The 21,167-nt window shown below is 38.5% G+C and overlaps 1 protein-coding gene across 2 annotated transcripts in view; it reads left to right on the forward strand.

The window, feature by feature from the left end:
- The window catches only part of epha3 (eph receptor A3), a 297,755-nt gene that overhangs the window by 237,914 nt on the left and 38,674 nt on the right, over positions 1-21,167 (forward strand). For both annotated transcript variants that reach the window (XM_061918278.1, XM_061918277.1), the window contains exons 13-14: positions 10,026-10,087; positions 19,012-19,221. In XM_061918278.1, the coding sequence (XP_061774262.1) occupies positions 10,026-10,087; positions 19,012-19,221 (272 nt within the window). The remainder of the gene's footprint in view (positions 1-10,025; positions 10,088-19,011; positions 19,222-21,167) is intronic.

Here is a 21,167-nt window from a genome sequence, read left to right on the forward strand (position 1 = left end):
GAAGCATGTTTAGCTATTCCTCGTCCTCCAGTGATAATGTTACTTGTAAGAAACTTACTTTAATTGTCGCCAAAACACTGCCGACTGCGGATTATTGTTAGCTGCTAACTAGCTAGCCATGTCCTAAAGCGCCTCTTCCTGAGGGTGTTTCAGTGTTATAACTTCACCTTTTTCTTTACATTTTACACCAAAATACGTCCGTTCTCCCTTTTCTGTCCACACACTGTGTCTGCTTGTAAGTACTCTGTGTGTGTGTGCTGCCGAACATACTCCTCTGCTTGTAAAACCAGCAATGTCACGACGGGACGCCGTCGTGCACCTTAATAAAAATACACAAAAGAGTAACCGGTGTTTTTCAGAGGCGGTATAGTATCGATTTTGATTCATTAAAATCATAATAGTTTACTAGTATCAGTATATATATATATATATATATATATATATATATATATATATATATATATATATATATATATATATATATATATATATATATATATATATATATATATACACACACATTTGCATATATGCACTGATATTTATATATATGTATATATATATATATATATTTATATATATATATATATATATATATATATATATATATATTAAAAAAATATATATATATATGTGTGTGTGTGAGTATGAGTGCGCGCTGCCGAACATGCTCCTCTGCTCGTAAAAACAGCAATTTCACGACGTGACAACACACCGTTATGCCTGTTAAAGAGAAAAAGAAAAAAATGGGGAACCGATACTTTTCAAACAGAGTATATTACCGTTTTTGATTAATTATTACTGCAATACTATACTGGTACTATAGTGGTATATACTATACTGGTACTATACTGGTATAAAATCGTAATACTTTACTAGTATCGGTATACCGAACAACCCTAGTGTGTATGCGTATATCACACACATATATATATATATATATATATATATATATATATATATATATATATATATATATATATATACACACATTTGCATGTATGCACATATATTTATATATATGTATATATATATATATATATATATATATATATAAATATATATATATATATATATATATATATATATATATTTATATATATATATATATATATATATATATATATATAAAATATATATATATATATACATATATATGTGTGTGTGCGCTGCCGAACATGCTCCTCTGCTCGTAAAATCAGCAATTTCACGACGTGACGACGCGCCGTTATGCCCGTTAAAAAGAAAAAGAAAAAGAAAAAAAAGATACTTTTCAAACAGAGTATAGTACCGTTTTTGATTCATTATTACCGCAATACTATACTAGTACCAGTATACCGTACAACCCTAGAGTGTGTGTGTGTGTGTGTGTGTGTGTGTGTGTGTGTGTGTCTAAATATACGCTCTTGCTGTCTTGCCTGATGACATGCTTTGTATCCACATTCCATGACACATCTCCTTCCTCAGGAGTCTGTTTTTATTCTACTGATTTTGATGTGAGAATGTCTTCCACAAATGGCCCTAAAGTGGCCCACACGTTCGTGAAAAGCGCGGCGGATTCATGGAATTGGTGCGGTGTAAATCCGGGCGGATCAATGTGCTGTGATCAAAGCTGCGTCCTTAGCGGGCGTGAATCCATATCTGGCGCTTGCTCCCCTGCGGACGTCTTTATAGGACATCATTATCCACAGACAAGGAGTCTTTAAAAAGAGAAAAAAGCCTGCAAAAAAAAAAAGGAATAATGAGTCTGAACTTTGTCGCTGAGAAACATGGCCGACCTCTCTCTTTTCACCCCCGAGGCACCGTCTTGTAAAGAAGCTCCGCTCTATGGTGAATAAAATACCACAAAAAGCTTCGCTTAATTGTCCTCAATTTTTGGTTTCCCTGGTTTAAGGTCACTCATTTTAATGATTCTATCCTCTTGTGTGATCTCAACCAGTGATTATATTCCCTTTCTAATTCAGCAGGATTGTCTGACAATTGTAGGCCAGAAATAAAAAACTTGACAGAAACTGAAAAAAAAATGAAAAAAAAGTGTGTAGTGCAGTCAGGGAGTGCACGGGAAGCTGGAGAAAAGCAGAGTTGCTGGCAATGATCACTGTAGAGCAGTGGTCCCCAACCTTTTTGTATCCGCGGACCGGTCAACGCTTAATAATTTGTCCCGCGGCCCGGGGGACAAATGTTTTCTTTTTTCTTCTTTGTCATGAAAAAGGCACTTTGTTGTCATGAAAAAGGGAGTTTTTTGTGGTTGGTGCACTATTTGTAAGTGTATATAGTGTTTTTTATGTTGATTTAATAAAAAATTATTCTGCGGCCCGGTACCAATCTTTTTTTTTTTCTTCTTTGTCATGAAAAAGGCACTTTGTTGTCATGAAAAAGGGAGTTTTTTGTGGTTGGTGCACTATTTGTAAGTGTATATAGTGTTTTTTATGTTGATTTAATAAAAAATTATTCTGCGGCCCGGTACCAATCTTTTTTTTTTTCTTCTTTGTCATGAAAAAGGCACTTTTTTGTCATGAAAAAGGGAGTTTTTTGTGGTTGGTGCACTATTTGTAAGTGTATATAGTGTTTTTTATGTTGATTTAATAAAAAATTATTCTGCGGCCCGGTACCAATCTTTTTTTTTTTCTTCTTTGTCATGAAAAAGGCACTTTTTTGTCATGAAAAAGGGAGTTTTTTGTGGTTGGTGCACTATTTGTAAGTGTATATAGTGTTTTTTATGTTGATTTAATAAAAAATTATTCTGCGGCCCGGTACCAATCTTTTTTTTTTTCTTCTTTGTCATGAAAAAGGCACTTTTTTGTCATGAAAAAGGGAGTTTTTTGTGGTTGGTGCACTATTTGTAAGTGTATATAGTGTTTTTTATGTTGATTTAATAAAAAATTATTCTGCGGCCCGGTACCAATCTTTTTTTTTTTCTTCTTTGTCATGAAAAAGGCACTTTTTTGTCATGAAAAAGGGAGTTTTTTGTGGTTGGTGCACTATTTGTAAGTGTATATAGTGTTTTTTATGTTGATTTAATAAAAAATTATTCTGCGGCCCGGTACCAATCGGCCACGGCCCAGTACCGGGCCACGGCCCGGTGGTTGGGGACCACTGCTGTAGAGGACACGGCTGGCATGTAAAGCATGCTGATTGGCCATCGGGGACAGGTGAGGGAGAAAAGTCAACAAGAGCAGGAAAATATATACACATAAATAGGTGTGTGTGTGTATACAAGTGTATATACATGTATTTGTATATGTATGTGTGTGTAGATACATGTATTTGTATATATATATATATATATATATATATATATATATATGTATATGTGTATCTATGTGCGCATATATGTATGTATATAAATAAATGTATGTATGTGTTTATGTATATATGTATGTGTTATATATATATATATATATATATATATATATATATATATATATATATATATATATATATAGTCGAGATTTCTGTGGTTTATCCGTATATGTATATATATATATATATATATATACATATACGGATAAACCACAGAAATCTCGACTATATATATATATATATATATATATATATATATATATATATATATATATATATATAGTCGAGATTTCTGTGGTTTATCCGTATATGTATATATATATATATATAGGGACGGCGTGGCGCAGTGGAAGAGTGGCCGTGCGCAACCCGAGGGTCACTGGTTCAAATCCCACCTAGAACCAACCTCGTCACGTCCGTTGTGTCCTGAGCAAGACACTTCACCCTTGCTCCTGATGGGTTCTGGTTGGCGCCTTGCATGGCAGCTCCCTCCATCAGTGTGTGAATGTGTGTGTGAATGGGTAAATGTGGAACTAGTGTCAAAGCGCTTTGAGTACCTTGAAGGTAGAAAAGCGCTATACAAGTACAACCCATTTATCATTTATATATATATATATATATATATATATATACATATACGGATAAACCACAGAAATCTCGACTATATATATATATATATATATATATATATATATATATATGTCACGTTTAAATGGCCTTGGTCCTGCCGGAACTGTTCTAGTAGCGGAAATTAATGTGTGTGTGTGTGTGTGTGTGTGTGTGTGTGTGTGTGTGTGTGTGTGTGTGTGTGTGTGTGTGTGTGTGTGTGTGTGAGGGCTACCATGAACATATGTGCATGAGCTGGGACAGCCCCGGGAGCAGGGCTCAGTTTTAGGTCCGTTTCCTCTTCACGCACACACACACACGCACACACGCACACACACGGATGTGGGTGATTTATTAAGCTGCCCCTGTTAATTCTTAATAATCCTGAGACTTTCACACCCCATTTACCTTGCTGCTGCTCTTGGCTCTGTAGCGGCTGCCTTTTTTTGTTAAAACACACACACACACACACACACACACACACACACACACACACACATTGTTGGATGCTCAGCAGAGCGCCACACCAAAGAGTCCGCCGGGCCTCCATGTGCGGTGCCAAGGGGAAGGTGGCGGGGAGGAGGCGGTGGGCGTGTTCCACGAGGCGACCATAAAGCCGTCCTCTAATAAAGCCGCTCGTCCATCAGCGTGATGCAGGAGTCAGGACAGCCAAGTATAAACTACCCTCGTAAAAGTAAGCTTTGTGAGTTTATTGAGACACACCCCAGCGCTCAGAGGGTTCAACTAGACCCGGGGTGGTCAAAGTGCGGCCCGGATGAGTTCTTAGCGGCCCCCCGGCACATTTGTCACCATTCTAGTATTAGTATTCTGGCTTTTCTTCGCTAATTCAGCAGTTTAAGTGCTATACATTTTGGTATTTAACTCATGCTAACTTTTCCGCATGGTATTGTTAGCATGCTGACAGTTAGCATTAGGGCTGATATCAGTATTCTCGCTTTTGTTTGCTAATTTAGCAGTTCAAGTGCCATGTATTTTGGAAACAACGTTAAAGGAACCCCTATGGCGTGTAAATGGGATCAAACAAACATGTTTACTTGACCCACTTCCTGGGAAACTTATCTAAATAATATGAACTTATCACTTTCCTCTGGAACTGTTCCCCTAGCATTAAAAAAAGCGCTTATTCTGAACGTGGTAAACTACCAGCTGGTGTCCCACCTTCCCTTTATCTCCAAAATCCTTGAAAAAAAATGCTCAATGAACACTTAGCGTCTACAATCTCTGTGAACCTTTTCAGTCCAGTTTCAGGGCAAATCACTCTACGGAGACAGCCCTCGAAAAGTGACTAATGATCTATTGCTGACGATGGATGCTGACCTCAGCGCTGCTTTCGACACCGTGGATCACAATATTTTATTAGAACGTATCAAAACACGCATTGGTATGTCAGACCTAGCCTTGTCTTGGTTGCACTCCTATCTTACTGACAGGATGCAGTGCCTCTCCCATAACAATGTGACCTCGGACTATGCTAAGGTAACATGCAGAGTTCCACAGGGTTCGGTTCTTGGCCTTGGACTCTTAGCATCCATAGCTGCCGCTAGGTAACATCATACAGTGTTAGCTTTCACTGTTAATGCCAATGAACCCAACTCTACACGCCCCTAAAGCTGACCAAAACACTTGATTCTAGTCACCTGGAGGCATGTTCTAATAAAATTAAACAATGGATGTTTGCTAACTTTTTGCGACTCAATGCTAACAAAACTGAAATACTGATCATCGGTCCTGCTAGACTAGTGGTTCTTAACCTGGGTTCGATCCAACCCTAGGGGTTCGGCGAGTCGGCCTCAGGGGTTCGGCGGAGCCTTCGCCACGAAGGTCTAGACCAGGGGTCGGGAACCTTTTTGGCTGAGAGAGCCATGAAAGCCAAATATTTCAAAATGTATTTCCTTAGGAGCCATATAACATTTTTCAAAACTGAATACAACTAAATTCGTGCATTTTTAAGTATGACCAACATTTGTAGAGTATAATAAATCTCATTCTTTTTAACAACATTGTTATTCTGAAAGTTAACCAATAATAAATATAATACTTCTTACCATTGGGGCGGCATAGCTCGGTTGGTAGAGTGGCCGTGTCAGCAACTTGAGGGTTGCAGGTTCGATTCCCGCTTGTGCCATCCTAGTTACTGCCGTTGTGTCCTTGGGCAAGACACTTTACCCACCTGCTCCCAGTGCCACCCACACTGGTTTAAATGTAACTTAGATATTGGGTGTCACTATGTAAAGCGCTTTGAGTCACTTGAGAAAAGCGCTATATAAATATAATTCAATTCAATTCATTAATGCGACATCTTGAACAGGTGCGGTAGAAAACGGATGGTTGGATTAAAATGCATGAGAATGTTTTATGATTTGAACGTTATTTTTGAAACTGTGATTACCGGCGGAATTATTCATTACTTATCGTGTTAAGCAATGTCAGCTAAGATTTATCTGAGAGCCTGACTCTAGAGCCATAGGTTCCCTACCCCTGGTTTAAGCATTAGACAACTTTTTACCTGCACTCTGCCTCCCGCTGTTTCCTACATCTACAAAGCAATTAGCTACCGACTGCCACCTACTGATATGGAAGAGTATTACACGGTTACTCGGCATAGCTCGGTTAGGAGAGTGGCCGTGCTAGCAACCTGAGGGTTCCAGGTTTGATTCCCGCTTCCCCCATCCTAGTCACTGCCGTTGTGTCCTTGGGCAAGACACTTTACACACCTGCCCCTAGTGCCACCCACACTGGTTTAAATGTAACTTAGATATTGGGTGTCACTTTGTAAAGCGCTTTGAGTCACTAGGGAAAAGCGCTATATAAATATAATTATCTGAGAGCCATATGTAGTCATCAAAAGAGCCACATCTGTCTCTAGAGCCATAGGTTCCCTACCCCTGGTTTAAGCATTAGACAACTTTTTACCTGCACTCTGCTTCCCGCTGTTTCCCACATATACAAAGCAATTAGCTACCGACTGCCACCTACTGATATGGAAGAGTATTACACGGTTACTCGGCATAGCTCGGTTAGGAGAGTGGCCGTGCTGGCAACCTGAGGGTTCCAGGTTTGATTCCCGCTTCCGCCATCCTAGTCACTGCCGTTGTGTCCTTGGGCAAGACACTTTACACACCTGCCCCAAGTGCCACCCACACTGGTTTAAATGTAACTTAGATATTGGGTGTCACTTTGTAAAGCGCTTTGAGTCACTACAGAAAAGCGCTATATAAATATAATTATCTGAGAGCCATATGTAGTCATCAAAAGAGCCACATCTGTCTCTAGAGCCATAGGTTCCCTACCCCAGGTTTAAGCATTAGACAACTTTTTACCTGCACTCTGCCTCCCACTGTTTCCCACATCTACAAAGCAATTAGCTACCGACTGCCACCTACTGATATGGAAGAGTATTACACGGTTACTCGGCATAGCTCGGTTAGGAGAGTGGCCGTGCTAGCAACCTGAGGGTTCCAGGTTTGATTCCCGCTTCCCCCATCCTAGTCACTGCCGTTGTGTCCTTGGGCAAGACACTTTACCCACCTGCCCCCAGTGCCACCCACACTGGTTTAAATGTAACTTAGATATTCGGTGTCACTTTGTAAAGCGTTTTGAGTCACTAGGGAAAAGCGCTATATAAATATAATTATCTGAGAGCCATATGTAGTCATCAAAAGAGCCACATCTGTCTCTAGAGCCATAGGTTCCCTACCCCAGGTTTAAGCATTAGACAACTTTTTACCTGCACTCTGCCTCCCACTGTTTCCCACATCTACAAAGCAATTAGCTACCGACTGCCACCTACTGATATGAAAGAGTATTACACGGTTACTCGGCATAGCTCGGTTAGGAGAGTGGCCGTGCTAGCAACCTGAGGGTTCCAGGTTTGATTCCCGCTTCCCCCATCCTAGTCACTGCCGTTGTGTCCTTGGGCAAGACACTTTACACACCTGCCCCCAGTGCCACCCACACTGGTTTAAATGGAACTTAGATATTGGGTGTCACTTTGTAAAGCGTTTTGAGTCACTAGGGAAAAGCGCTATATAAATATAATTATCTGAGAGCCAGATGCAGTCATCAAAAGAGCCACATCTGTCTCTAGAGCCATAGGTTCCCTACCCCAGGTTTAAGCATTAGACAACTTTTTACCTGCACCCTGCCTCCCACTGTTTCCCACATATACAAAGCAATTAGCTACCGACTGCCACCTACTGATATGAAAGAGTATTACACGGTTACTCGGCATAGCTCGGTTAGGAGAGTGGCCGTGCTAGCAACCTGAGGGTTCCAGGTTTGATTCCCGCTTCCCCCATCCTAGTCACTGCCGTTGTGTCCTTGGGCAAGACACTTTACACACCTGCTCCCAGTGCCACCCACACTGGTTTAAATGTAACTTAGATATTGGGTGTCACTTTGTAAAGCGCTTTGAGTCACTACGGAAAAGCGCTATATAAATATAATTATCTGAGAGCCATATGTAGTCATCAAAAGAGCCACATCTGTCTCTAGAGCCATAGGTTCCCTACCCCAGGTTTAAGCATTAGACAACTTTTTACCTGCACTCTGCCTCCCGCTGTTTCCCACATCTACAAAGCAATTAGCTACCGACTGCCACCTACTGATATGGAAGAATATTACACGGTTACTCGGCATAGCTCGGTTAGGAGAGTGGCCGTGCTAGCAACCTGAGGGTTCCAGGTTTGATTCCCGCTTTTGTCATCCTAGTCACTGCCGTTGTGTCCTTGGGCAAGACACTTTACCCACCTGCCCCCAGTGCCACCCACACTGGTTTAAATGTAACTTAGATATTGGGTGTCACTTTGTAAAGCGCTTTGAGTCACTAGGGAAAAGCGCTATATAAATATAATTATCTGAGAGCCAGATGCAGTCATCAAAAGAGCCACATCTGGCTCTAGAGCCATAGGTTCCCTACCCCTGGTCTAGACACACCCAACTCATCGTGTAAATAAAAACTTCTCCCTATCGACGTATTTTGGATACCCTCAAACAATGTTCCCTCTAATTTTCCATCTGATTGGCAGGTTGTTGTGAGTTGATGCACTGTGTTGATTTTGTTCTTTGAACAAGGTGAGGTTCATGCACGATTGATCTTGTGCACCAGTAAAAAAAAACATAACTTTGTCTTGAATTTGTTAAAATTTTTTGTTTTTTCGCTAAAGAAGGGTTCGGTGAATGTGGATATGAATTTGGTGCGGTTCGGTACCTCCAATAAGGTTAAGAACCACTGTGGTAGACACCGACACCTGATTGATAATACCACAACCAAACAAATACACAAGGCAACTCGCTAAAGACTCTCGGTTTTATCTTCCACCCAACTCTCTGGTTTGAGTCACACATCGAGAGTGTTACTAAAACGTCCTAATATCGCTAAAATGCGTCCCATTTTGAGATCATTATTCCTGTGTTCGATACGTCTCGTCTCAATTACTGGGGTGTTTACAGCATGCGGACGAAGCCGAATCCTAGGATTATGAAGGACCGTTTTGGTTTGTCACCTCTAGTCGTCAGTTCTGGCTCTCAAATCGATCGTAGAGCCTCTCTCAGATGTTATCTAATTTGCGATTCAATTGAGAAATGATCAAACGTCTGAGTGCCCACACCTCTGCCCGACCCAGCTTTTGGGCTCCTTGAACGTTTGCCATTGTCTTCCCAATTTGTGGACAGACCAGAGTAAAGCTCGATCAGATCAGCAGATGGCCTGTTATCGCAGTTACAAACAGGTATGTTCAATGTATTTGACGGAACTAAAAGGCCAAACACAGGACTCTACACCTCTCCCCAAGACTATGTACCATATGTACCCAGCAGGACTGTGAGGTCTACCTCAACCTGAGCTTCTGGTGGAGAAATCCTGTCAGTTGAGTTGAGCAACCAACGTATTAATTCCATGTTATTGAGTTTGCAAAACAGTGCAAAAGAGAAGCTCTTAGATTAGTATGACAAGACAAAGAACAAAGCAGAAGAGATGCGGGAGAGGGAGGGGAAGCCTTGGCCTTGGCTGAGAGCCAGAAGTGTGTGATTAATGAACAGAAGTCATATTTATTGTAGAATTTGACCAATAATTGGAATGTATCCTTCTTTGGCAGGCAAGCCTGTTATGATCGTCACAGAATACATGGAGAACGGCTCGCTGGACAGCTTTCTGAGGGTAAGTGCATGTCGGGAATTATTCACTACATACAGACCACCTGTGTCAGGATTTCCATCATGAAGACTTCATAACTCCTCTGAAATAAATTGCAAATCACACTTTATTTCAACTCTGAGTTTGATGATACACACAAGGGTTGTTTTGATACTTTTTTCTAAATAAAGGGGACCACAAAATAATGTCAATATTGGGTCTATTTGAACAAAACATTTTAGGGTACATGAAACATATGTTTATTATTGTAATTTAGTCCTTAAATAAAATGTTGAACATACTGGACGACTTGTCTTTTAGTAGTAAGTAAACAAACAAATACTCCTAATTAGTCTGCAGTAACATATTGTGTCCTTTATACACCCATTGTTGTGTCATAATTATTAAGGACAAGTGGTAGAAAATTCATTATTAATCTACTTGTTCATTTACTGTTAATACCGTATTTCCTTGAATTGCCGCCGGGGCGCTAATCAATTCAAAACCTCTTCTCACTCCGGCGTTTACCAAAGGCATGCGGTAAATTTAGGCCTGCGCTTATAAATTTGAGTGTGATGTAAGAATAGCATCATGAAAAGCACATTTAATAAAAATTGTTTTATTATGGTCTCACCTTTGCTTATAAATGAAGTCCATGCGCAGCTCCTTCTGATCAAAAGCATCGATAACTTGTTTATAGAAGTCTTCCTTGCCTTTCTTCAGTTTTAAAAGTGTCTGTCTCGATGGAGATCTTCCTTTATTACCTCCTGCTTTGATTGAAAGTCCAGTTTAGAAAACTGTTTTATTTTAGATATGTAATCCTCCATGTTAAAAGTGCAAGCGAGAGGAAAAAATAAAGGATCGCTGCTCACTCTTGCTGCTTGTTGTCACTTCGTCTGCAGCCGAGTAGTCGCAAGAAGGATCACTAGCGCCCTCTACCACCAGGAGGCGGGAGTCATTTAATGACTCATATTTGACACACGCAGCTACGGTATATTAAAAAAACATAGCTGCTTACTGTTCTTTTTAGCATATTCAATAGCTTGGACCTTAAATCCTACTGAATAGCTCTTAATCTTCTTCCCTTTATGCCATTTCAAATGATTGAAATCAGCCTCCTCCATTTTGAAAATGATGACACTCGTGACGTGACGAGTTTGACCCGGTGAAAATTCTAGGCATATGCTAATTATTTGGCGAAACAAGTTTGATCCGGTGGAAATTCTAGACATGTGCAAATAAAAATAATATTTTGCGAAACGGGTTTGACCCGGCGTTAATTCTGAGCCGGCGATAATGCTAAGCATGCGCTAATTATTTTGCGAAACGAGTTTGACCCTGCAGTAATTCTAGGCAGGCGCATACTATATACCCGGCGGCAATTCAAAGAAATACGGTATTTTGTTTAACCCTAAAATACTTGTGTTCACAGTCATAAAGCAGATATTATCGGTGATTTACTCAGCGACGTCATGTTGATGCTACGCTGCTGGCTAACAATGAGGAGAAAAGCTAAACTCCATCATTACTCTGCAGAATTTATGCACCGTCCCAGTCTTGTGTTTTTCCTGTCCTGTTGAAATATTACTGTCAAGCTTGCCCAAAAGCGAGGTCCTTTTCCGCACACACGATATTTAATAATTGCCTTCTTTAACTTATAGCCAGTCTTGGTGAACAAACAGGCGCAGGTTTACTGCTGCTAATTTGAATCCGGCCCGCGGGTGGATGAAGTCTCACAAGTGTCGGGAAGGACCCGCAGCGGGGAAAGACCAAAAATAATTGAGGTTAAGCGAGGTGACGTGAGCACGCGTCCCACATGTCTTATTTCAAACTGCGAGTCAGGCGAGGTGATGCCTGCTTTCTTCATTCAATGTCAAACGGAAGGCGGGGAAGAAGACATTTGCAGCGGTGACTTTGCTCCTCAACCAGGTTGTTTTTACGAGCGCATACGCAGACAGACTATTTGTAGACAGCTAACTCGCTTATGCTGCTATGTTGACATATTGAGCTGCTGCGTCGCCTCTGAGTTGGTGAAATTTAATTTTAGATTATGCCTCTACCTGGATAGTAGAACGTTGTGGTCATAAACCCACAAGTTGGTCAACTTTGGCTTCCAATTTAGACCCAGGGATGGCGAGAAAGACAACGAGACAAACTGCCTAAGAATTAGGATTAATTCTTCATCCAAACAGGAAGATATAAACATCAGTCTTTATCTCAGTGAGAGCAGACATTGTACATTAAGTGATTGTTTCATTATGTTTGTATATCTTGTTTAGCACTTAGCAATGCTGCTACATGATGCTTAGTGTTTGACTAAAGCTGCATCCGTTTATCACACAGCTTCTAAAACTTCTAGATCATCCTCCTTATATTCAGGCTCAAAAATAGAAGTTTCTGGATCATCATTTGTCCCAAAATAGTCTTTGCCACGATTAGTAGTGTTGTTGTTGTTAAGGAAAAGTGAACGTTTTGATGCGTCTGTGAAATTAATACGCCGCCGTATGCTTAAAATGAGCAAAAAATATAAATATTACATGTTATTATGAATGTTACTAGATACTACATTCATGCTTACATCATGTATATATTACATGTTATTATAAATGTTACTACATTACACATGTGAATGCTTGGACATTCACACAAATAATAATAATAATAATATTAATATTAATATAATAATAATAATAATAATAATAATAATAATAATAATAATAATAATAATAATATTTTTATATGGAATCGTATAAGTGCAAATTATTTGACATTCACACATATTATAGTAATAATAACAATATAATAATAATAAACAGATGATTTTTTTAGTGTAGAATCCTATAATTGTGAATCTTTGGTTGGGAATTCACTCATATAATAATAGTAATAATAACATTAATATTAATAACCCTGCCTTCCGCCCGATTGTAGCTGAGATAGGCGCCAGCGCCCCCCGCGACCCCGAAAGGGAATAAGCGGTAGAAAATGGATGGATGGATGGATGGATTAATAATTATAATAATAAATAGAAGATTTATTGGTGTATAATCGTATAAGTGTGAATGTTTGGTTGGGAATTCACACATATAATAATAATAATAATAATAATAACAATAATAATTGTCAGGACTTGGACTATGACTTGGAGATAGTCTGTTTTTGCAACGCAAAGGATAGTTGGCACGAGCGAGATGTGAATGTGAGTACATGTTTATTTATATACTAACAAAAAGATAAACAAAGGAAGCAAAACAAAAGGCGCGCACGAGGGCGGAGAACAAACTTGACTAATGAAAAAAAAAAACTAGCACAAAGGCTACAAACTATAGACATGAAACAAAAACTTGTACTGTGGCAGAAATACCAAAAACTTACTTGGCGTGGACAGAATGAATGAACAGCATGCAATGGCATGAAGGGGGTTGAGGAATACGCGAAGTTGCCAGGCCAACTACCTTGTAACTGTGGCTTAAATAATAGCTATGATGATTAACAACAGGTGTGAGAGCTGAGGACAGGGGGGTGACATGAGGGCAAATTGAAAATCAATGAGTAGCTATGGTGATAAAACAAACAAGGAAGTGCAAACATAAGAACCGATTTTCCAAAAAACAAAAACAAACATGACAAAAACGAAACATGATTTCATGGGCGTGACAATAATAATAATAATAATAATAATAATAATAACAATAAAAAAATAGATATTTTTGGTGTTGAATTGTATACGTGTGAAAGTCCTGCATTCACACATATTTTAATACTACTACTACTACTACTACTACTAATAATAATAATAATAATAATAATAATATTTGTTTTGTGTAGAATCTTATAAGTGTGAATGCTTTGACATTGACACATAATAAAAATAATAATAATAATAACGACGACGATGATAATAACAATAATAATGATAATCATAATTATCGTGATAATCATAAATACAATATTTTTTGGTGTATAGTCTTATAGGTGTGAATGTTGGACATTCACACCTATAATAATAATATTACTAATGATAATAATAATAATAATAATAATCTATGTTTTTGTTTGGCGTATAATCTTATAAGTGTGGATGCTTTGACATTTACACATGACATTTTTTTTATAATAATCATAAATAGATGATTTTTTGGTGTATGATTTTATATGTGTGAATGTTAAACATTCACATATATACTACTACTACTACTACTAATAATAATAATAATAATCCGCCCGATTGTAGCTGAGATAGGCGCCAGCGCCCCCCGTGACCCCTAAAGGGAATAAGCGGTAGAAAATGGATGGATGGATAATAATAATAATAATAATAAATAAATATGATTGTTTGGTGTAGAATCTTATAAATGTAAATGTTTTGACATTCACACATACATTTGTAATAATAATAACAATAATAAATAGATGATTTTTAGAGCATTATATATATTGTGTGAATATTTGGTTGAACATTCACACATAATAATAACAATAATAATAATAATAATAATAATAATAACAACAATAATAATAATAAGAATAATAAAAATAATAAATAGATAATTTTTAGAGCATTATATATATTGTGTGAATATTTGGCTGGATATTCACACATAATAATAATAATAATAATAATAATAACAATAATAAATAGATACTTTTTAGAGCATTATATATATTGTGTGAATATTTGGTTGGACATTCACACATAATAATAATAATGATAATAATAATAATGATAATAATAATGATACTAATAATAATAATAATAATAATAATAATAATAATAATTAAAAAATAATAATACATACATTATTTGCTGATGTAGAATTTTATAAGTGTGAATGCGTCAACATTCACACAAACGATAGTCAAGATACTAAGAAATGCAGTTAACTATTATGGGTTCAAGTGTGTGGAGACACACAATTAGCTGCTAGTCGCTGCTCATCCGGGGGACTAAAAATAAATAGGATATCGGTGTTTGTCGTCAAATCAGCAATGTTGATCGCATACTTTCCACCAAAATGGTCCGATACACATTTTTAGTTGTTCTACCCTTCCTGACGCCATTGCGACGAAGGCAGACGTCACTCGTTTTTTTTAACTTAATTTGTCCACCCAACGCTTTTCAGAAATCCTCCCGGTCCACAGGGTGTGTTGCGCCCGGTTTTGAACCATCAACCCACCTCTCTGGGCCGTGTCCCCGTCACATGGACTTCTTCATCATGCCGGGAGGGATGTTTTTCCTCCCCCTATTTTGACCACGTCGGCGCTCCTTAAAAAAAGGAGTGGACCCGCCCGGCTGGAATTAACCAAAGCATGCGAGCCGAGTCATAACAGTGACATCAAAGCTGCTGGACTCGTGTCGGAGACCTTTTTCCACATGTCTGCTCTGCATCACGCTGCATCCTGGAGGAGGAGGAGGAGGAGGAGCGCTCGTTTTGCTGGCCTGCAGCCAGGAGCCTGCACTCCGTCTCTGGACGTGTCACAAGCACGCATCCCCATCCCCGGGCGGGGCGTCACATAGCAGACGCGGGCTTTGAAGTGACCGTGCCAGGTGGTCCGGCCACTAACCGCTCCCGTCCAAATGAGAGGCTCGCGTCCGGCTTTATAAACAAAGAAAAACAAACAAAAAGTGACTTCTTCTCCACTTGGATTGATGTGCCCTGACAAACACAGACAAAACATTCCCACTAACCGCTGCTAAAATTGCCTGCCCTCTCTGCCTTTGCGTGACAAACCTCCCGCATTTGTGTTCCTCTCCAGCTCAGCAGCAAATCACAAACAAATATAAAACTACTCATAAAACATGTTTTCTTGCTATGATGAATGGATGACAGTGTATTTATTGTGTGACTCTGACTTGAACCTTTGAGCAAATGTCGACTCTGACCTAAAAACAACATTCCTAAATGAAAAAAAAGTCAAAATTCTTCCCAATTCATATATTTTTGTTCCTTTTGTAGTCTTCTGTCATTCACAATCCTTATATAAGACAAGAACACAAATGTTTTTTTTCTTTTTGTTTGCATTCTAAATCATAAATAATCCCTAGCAAAAGTCAGCGCACAATTAAACTAATGGGAGTTTCTCTATTCTGCCGATAAAATGCTTAAAACTATCCAAAAAGCCTCCATTACTTTAAGTATATATGTAATGTGTAACCTTCAAATTAAAATGGAATATTTACGTATTTTGCTCAACTATAAAAAACTACCGGTACTCATAACATGTTGCAAACATGTTTTCCTGCTATGATGAATGGATGACAGTGTATTTATTGTGTGACTCTGACTTGAACCTTTGAGCAAATGTCGACTCTGACCTAAAAACAACATTCCTAAATGAAAAAAAAGTCCAAATTCTTCCCAATTCATATATTTTTGTTCCTTTTGTAGTCTTCTGTCATTCACAATCCTTATATAAGACAGGAACACAAATGTTTTTTTTTCTTTTTGTATGCATTCTAAATCATAAAGAATCCCTAGCAAAAGTCAGCGCACAATTAAACTAATGGGAGTTTCTCTATTCTGCCGATAAAATGCTTAAAACAATCCAAAAAGCCTCCATCACTTTAAGTATATATGTAATGTGTGACGTTCAAATTAAATTGGAATATTTACATATTTTGCTTATTTTGCTCAACTATAAAAAACTACCGGTACTCATAACATGTTGCAAACATGTTTTCCTGCTATGATGAATGGATGACAGTGTATTTATTGTGTGACTCTAACTTGAACCTTTTAGCAAATGTCGACTCTGACCTAAAAACAACATTCCTAAATTTAAAAAAATCCCAAATTCTTCCAAATTCATATATTTTTGTTCCTTTTTAGTCTTCTGTCATTCACAATCCTTATATAAGACAGGAACACAAATGTTTTTTTCTTTTTTAATGCATTCTAAATCATAAAGAATCCCTAGCAAAAGTCAGCGCACAATTAAACTAATGGGAGTTTCTCTATTCTGCCGATAAAATGCTTAAAACAATCCAAAAAGCCTCCATCACATTAAGTATATATGTAATGTGTAACCTTCAAATTAAATTGGAATATTTACGTATTTTGCTCAACTATAAAAAACTACCGGTACTCATAACATGTTGCAAACATGTTTTCCTGCTATGATGAATGGATGACAGTGTATTTATTGTGTGACTCTGACTTGAACCTTTGAGCAAATGTCGACTCTGACCTGAAAACAACATTCCTAAATTTTAAAAAAGTCCAAATTCTTCCAAATTCATATATTTTTGTTCCTTTTTTAGTCTTCTGTCATTTGCAATCCTTATATAAGACAGGAACACAAATGTTTTTTCTCTTTGTATGCATTCTAAATCATAAATAATCCCTAGCAAAAGTCAGCGCACAATTGAACTAATGGGAGTTTCTCTATTCTGCCGATAAAATGCTTAAAACAATCCAAAAAGCCTCCATCACTTTAAGTATATATGTAATGTGTAACATTCAAATTAAAATGGAATATTTACGTATTTTGCTCAACTATAAAAAACTACCGGTACTCATAACATGTTGCAAACATGTTTTCCTGCTATGATGAATGGATGACAGTGTATTTATTGTGTGACTCTGACTTGAACCTTTTAGCAAATGTCGACTCTGACCTAAAAACAACATTCCTAAATTAAAAAAAAGTCCAAATTCTTCCCAATTCATATATTTTTGTTCCTTTTTTAGTCTTCTGTCATTCACAATCCTTATATAAGACAGGAACACAAATGTTTTTTTCTTTTTTAATGCATTCTAAATCATAAAGAATCCCTAGCAAAAGTCAGCGCACAATTAAACTAATGGGAGTTTCTCTATTCTGCCGATAAAATGCTTAAAACAATCCAAAAAGCCTCCATCACTTTAAGTATATATGTAATGTGTAACGTTCAAATTAAAATGGAATATTTACGTATTTTGCTCAACTATAAAAAACTACCGGTACTCATAACATGTTGCAAACATGTTTTCCTGCTATGATGAATGGATGACAGTGTATTTATTGTGTGACTCTGACTTGAACCTTTGAGCAAATGTCGACTCTGACCTAAAAAAAAAACGTTCCAAGTGCCAAGCTCATGGCATCGTGTTCAAAAAGACTTGAATTGCAACCAAAGGTGCATCAACAAAATACTGAGCGAAAACTGTCAATACTTATGTACATTTATTTTTTTAAGTTAAATAAATTAGCCAATAATAATTGTTTAAACTTTTCACATTGTCCTTACGGGGTATTGTGTGTAGAATTTTGAGGATAGAAATGAATATATTCCATTTTGGAATGAGATTGTAACATAGAAAATGTGGGGGGGGGGGGGGGAGTGAAGCGCTGTGAATACTTTCCGGGACGCACTGTACAAACAATCCACCCATCCATTTTATACCGCTTGTCCCCTTTTTGGGGTCGCGGAAGGTGCTGGAGCCTATCTCAGCTGCATTCGGGCGGAAGTCGCGGTACACCCCGGACAAGTCGCCACCTCATCACAGGGCCAATGTTTTGTTTATTTGTTTTTCATATTTAATAACTTTGCAAAAGTAAACGTTTTCACCATGGGGTGTTGTGTGTGGAATTTTGAGGGAAAAAAAAAAACTGAATGCATTCCATTTTGGAATAAGGCTGTAAAATAACAACATGTGGGGAAAGTGAAGCGTTGTGAATATATTTATATATATTTTTTTTTTTCCGTGCCTTATTCAGATAGGATTGACTTTGATTCACTACTTTGTGACAATGTTCTAAAAAACACCGATGAAGGGACTTTTTACTGGTGTCCAACATCCATTAGGAGCTGTGTGCCACTTCTGACTTAAAACGTGGCGCAAAATATCCAAAGTTGCCTCTTTAAAGGTTAACGCCGTGGTCGTTTTAGTAGCCAAAAGGTTTTTGTTTCATGCAAATTGTCCCAAAGGTCACTTTTGTGAATCAACAAACGTTTTGTTCCTTAGAAACACGACGCCCAGTTCACCGGCATCCAGTTGGTGGGCATGCTGCGTGGCATCGCCTCGGGCATGAAGTACCTGTCCGACATGGGCTACGTCCACAGAGACCTGGCAGCCCGCAACATCCTGGTCAACAGCAACCTGGTGTGTAAAGTCTCAGACTTCGGACTGTCCCGGGTCCTGGAGGACGACCCCGAGGCCGCCTACACCACCAGGGTAAGCTGAGATGCCAACCTGACGATAAAGTAAGAGGGCACTGCCCTGGGGGATTTCATGTGTGTCATGCCATGGTGATAGTCAGACATGGAGACTGTTTCTACAAACATTAGTGAAAGAATGGGCCGCTTTCAGTCATTTCCAGCGTGGAACTGTCATTGGGTGCCACTCAGTCATGAAATTTCCACGTTCCTAAAAATTCCAAAGTCGACTTTATTATAAGAAAATTGAAGAGTTTGGGAACAACAGCAACCAAGTGGTAGGCCACGTAAACTGACAAGAGAGGGGTCAGCACATAGTACAAAGACTTTCTGAACAGTCAGTTGCTACAGAGCTCCAAACTTCATGTGACCTTCCAATTAGCCCACGTACGGTACGCAGAGAGCTTCATTGAATGGGTTTCCATGGCCGGGCAGCTGAATCTAAGCCATGCATCACCAAGTCCAATGCAAAGCGTGAGATGCTACATTTCGGACTGCATTGTGCCGAGTGTGAAATTTGTTGGAGGGGTTGTTTTTCAGGAGTTGGGCTTTGCCCCTTATTTCCAGTGAAAGGAACTTTGAATGCTCCAGGATACCAAAACATTTCTGGACAATTCCATAATCCAAACCTTTTGGGAACAGTTTGGGGTGGGCCCCTTCCTCTTCGAACATGACTGTGCACCAGTGCACAAAGCAAGGTCCATAAAGACATAGATGACAGAGTCTGGTGTGGATTTACCATGAATTGATTAACGTGGACCCCGACTTAAACAAGTTGGAAAACTTATTCGGGTGTTACAATTTAGTGGTCAATTGTACGGAATATGTACTGAACTGTGCAATCTACTAATAAAAGTATCAATCAATCAATCAATGAACTTGACTGGCCTGCACAGAGTCCTGACCTAAACCCGATAGAACACTTTTGGGATGAATTAGAACGGAGACTGAGAGCCAGGCCTTCTCCACCAACATCAGTGTGTGACCTCACCAATGAAGAATGGTCGAATAGTCCTATAAATGACACTCTGCGACCTTGTGGACAGCCTTCCCAGAAGAGTTGAAGCTGTAATAGCTGCAAAATGTGGACCCACATCATATTGAACCCTATGGGCTAGGAATGGGATGGCACTTCAAGGTCATATGTAAGTCAAGGCAGGTGGCCAAATACTTTTGGCTATATATATATATATATATATATATATATATATATATATATATATATATATATATATATATATATATATATATATATATATATATATATATATAAAACGGCACCTCTGAACTCTTAGCAAAATCTTGTATACAAAATGGTGAATTTTTATGTTATTTTAGGGGATATTGTCTTAAAAATGGCGGTGGTTTGTGTACATGAATACTGCAATCAAGCCAGTATAGTACCAGCAGACCAGCTGTGTTATTTTGCAGCATGTGTGTGGTCATTCTCATCCCAGCATCATGTGGTCCTGACCATCCATGCAGCTTTTTCAAACACCAAAATGCTTGTCAAATAAACATTAGGCTGCTATTTGCTTTTTTTTTTCTTCTTCCTCAGCAATACAACATGGGCAATGATAAAGTACAATAATAAACTGCCCGGTGTTGCAGTAAGTGACTCATAGTTTATGTCTTAGATAAAATATGTTGTCTTTTTATATGCTCTGCCTTCCAACCAAGGGAGCAGGTTGTTACAGTTTTGCCTGTAAACAAGTCGTAATCCTGTCTGTAGTTCAGGTCGGAAATTCTGTCGTGCATCTAATATTATAAAGCACATGTGCATGCAGTTATGTATAACTTCATCTGCATACTTGGTAGAAGAACACGTTGGTGTCGTACACACCACCACGCGTAAACTGACCGGACTTGGCCGGTGACTCGTGGTTGTTTTGGACCCGTTTTCCTCATGGGTCCAGTTCGTCAATGAAGTAGACAATATTTTGCTTACATCGTGCATAGGGTTGA

The sequence above is a fragment of the Nerophis ophidion genome, linkage group LG13 (assembly GCF_033978795.1).
Source record: "Nerophis ophidion isolate RoL-2023_Sa linkage group LG13, RoL_Noph_v1.0, whole genome shotgun sequence".
Taxonomy (NCBI): Eukaryota; Metazoa; Chordata; class Actinopteri; order Syngnathiformes; family Syngnathidae; genus Nerophis; species Nerophis ophidion.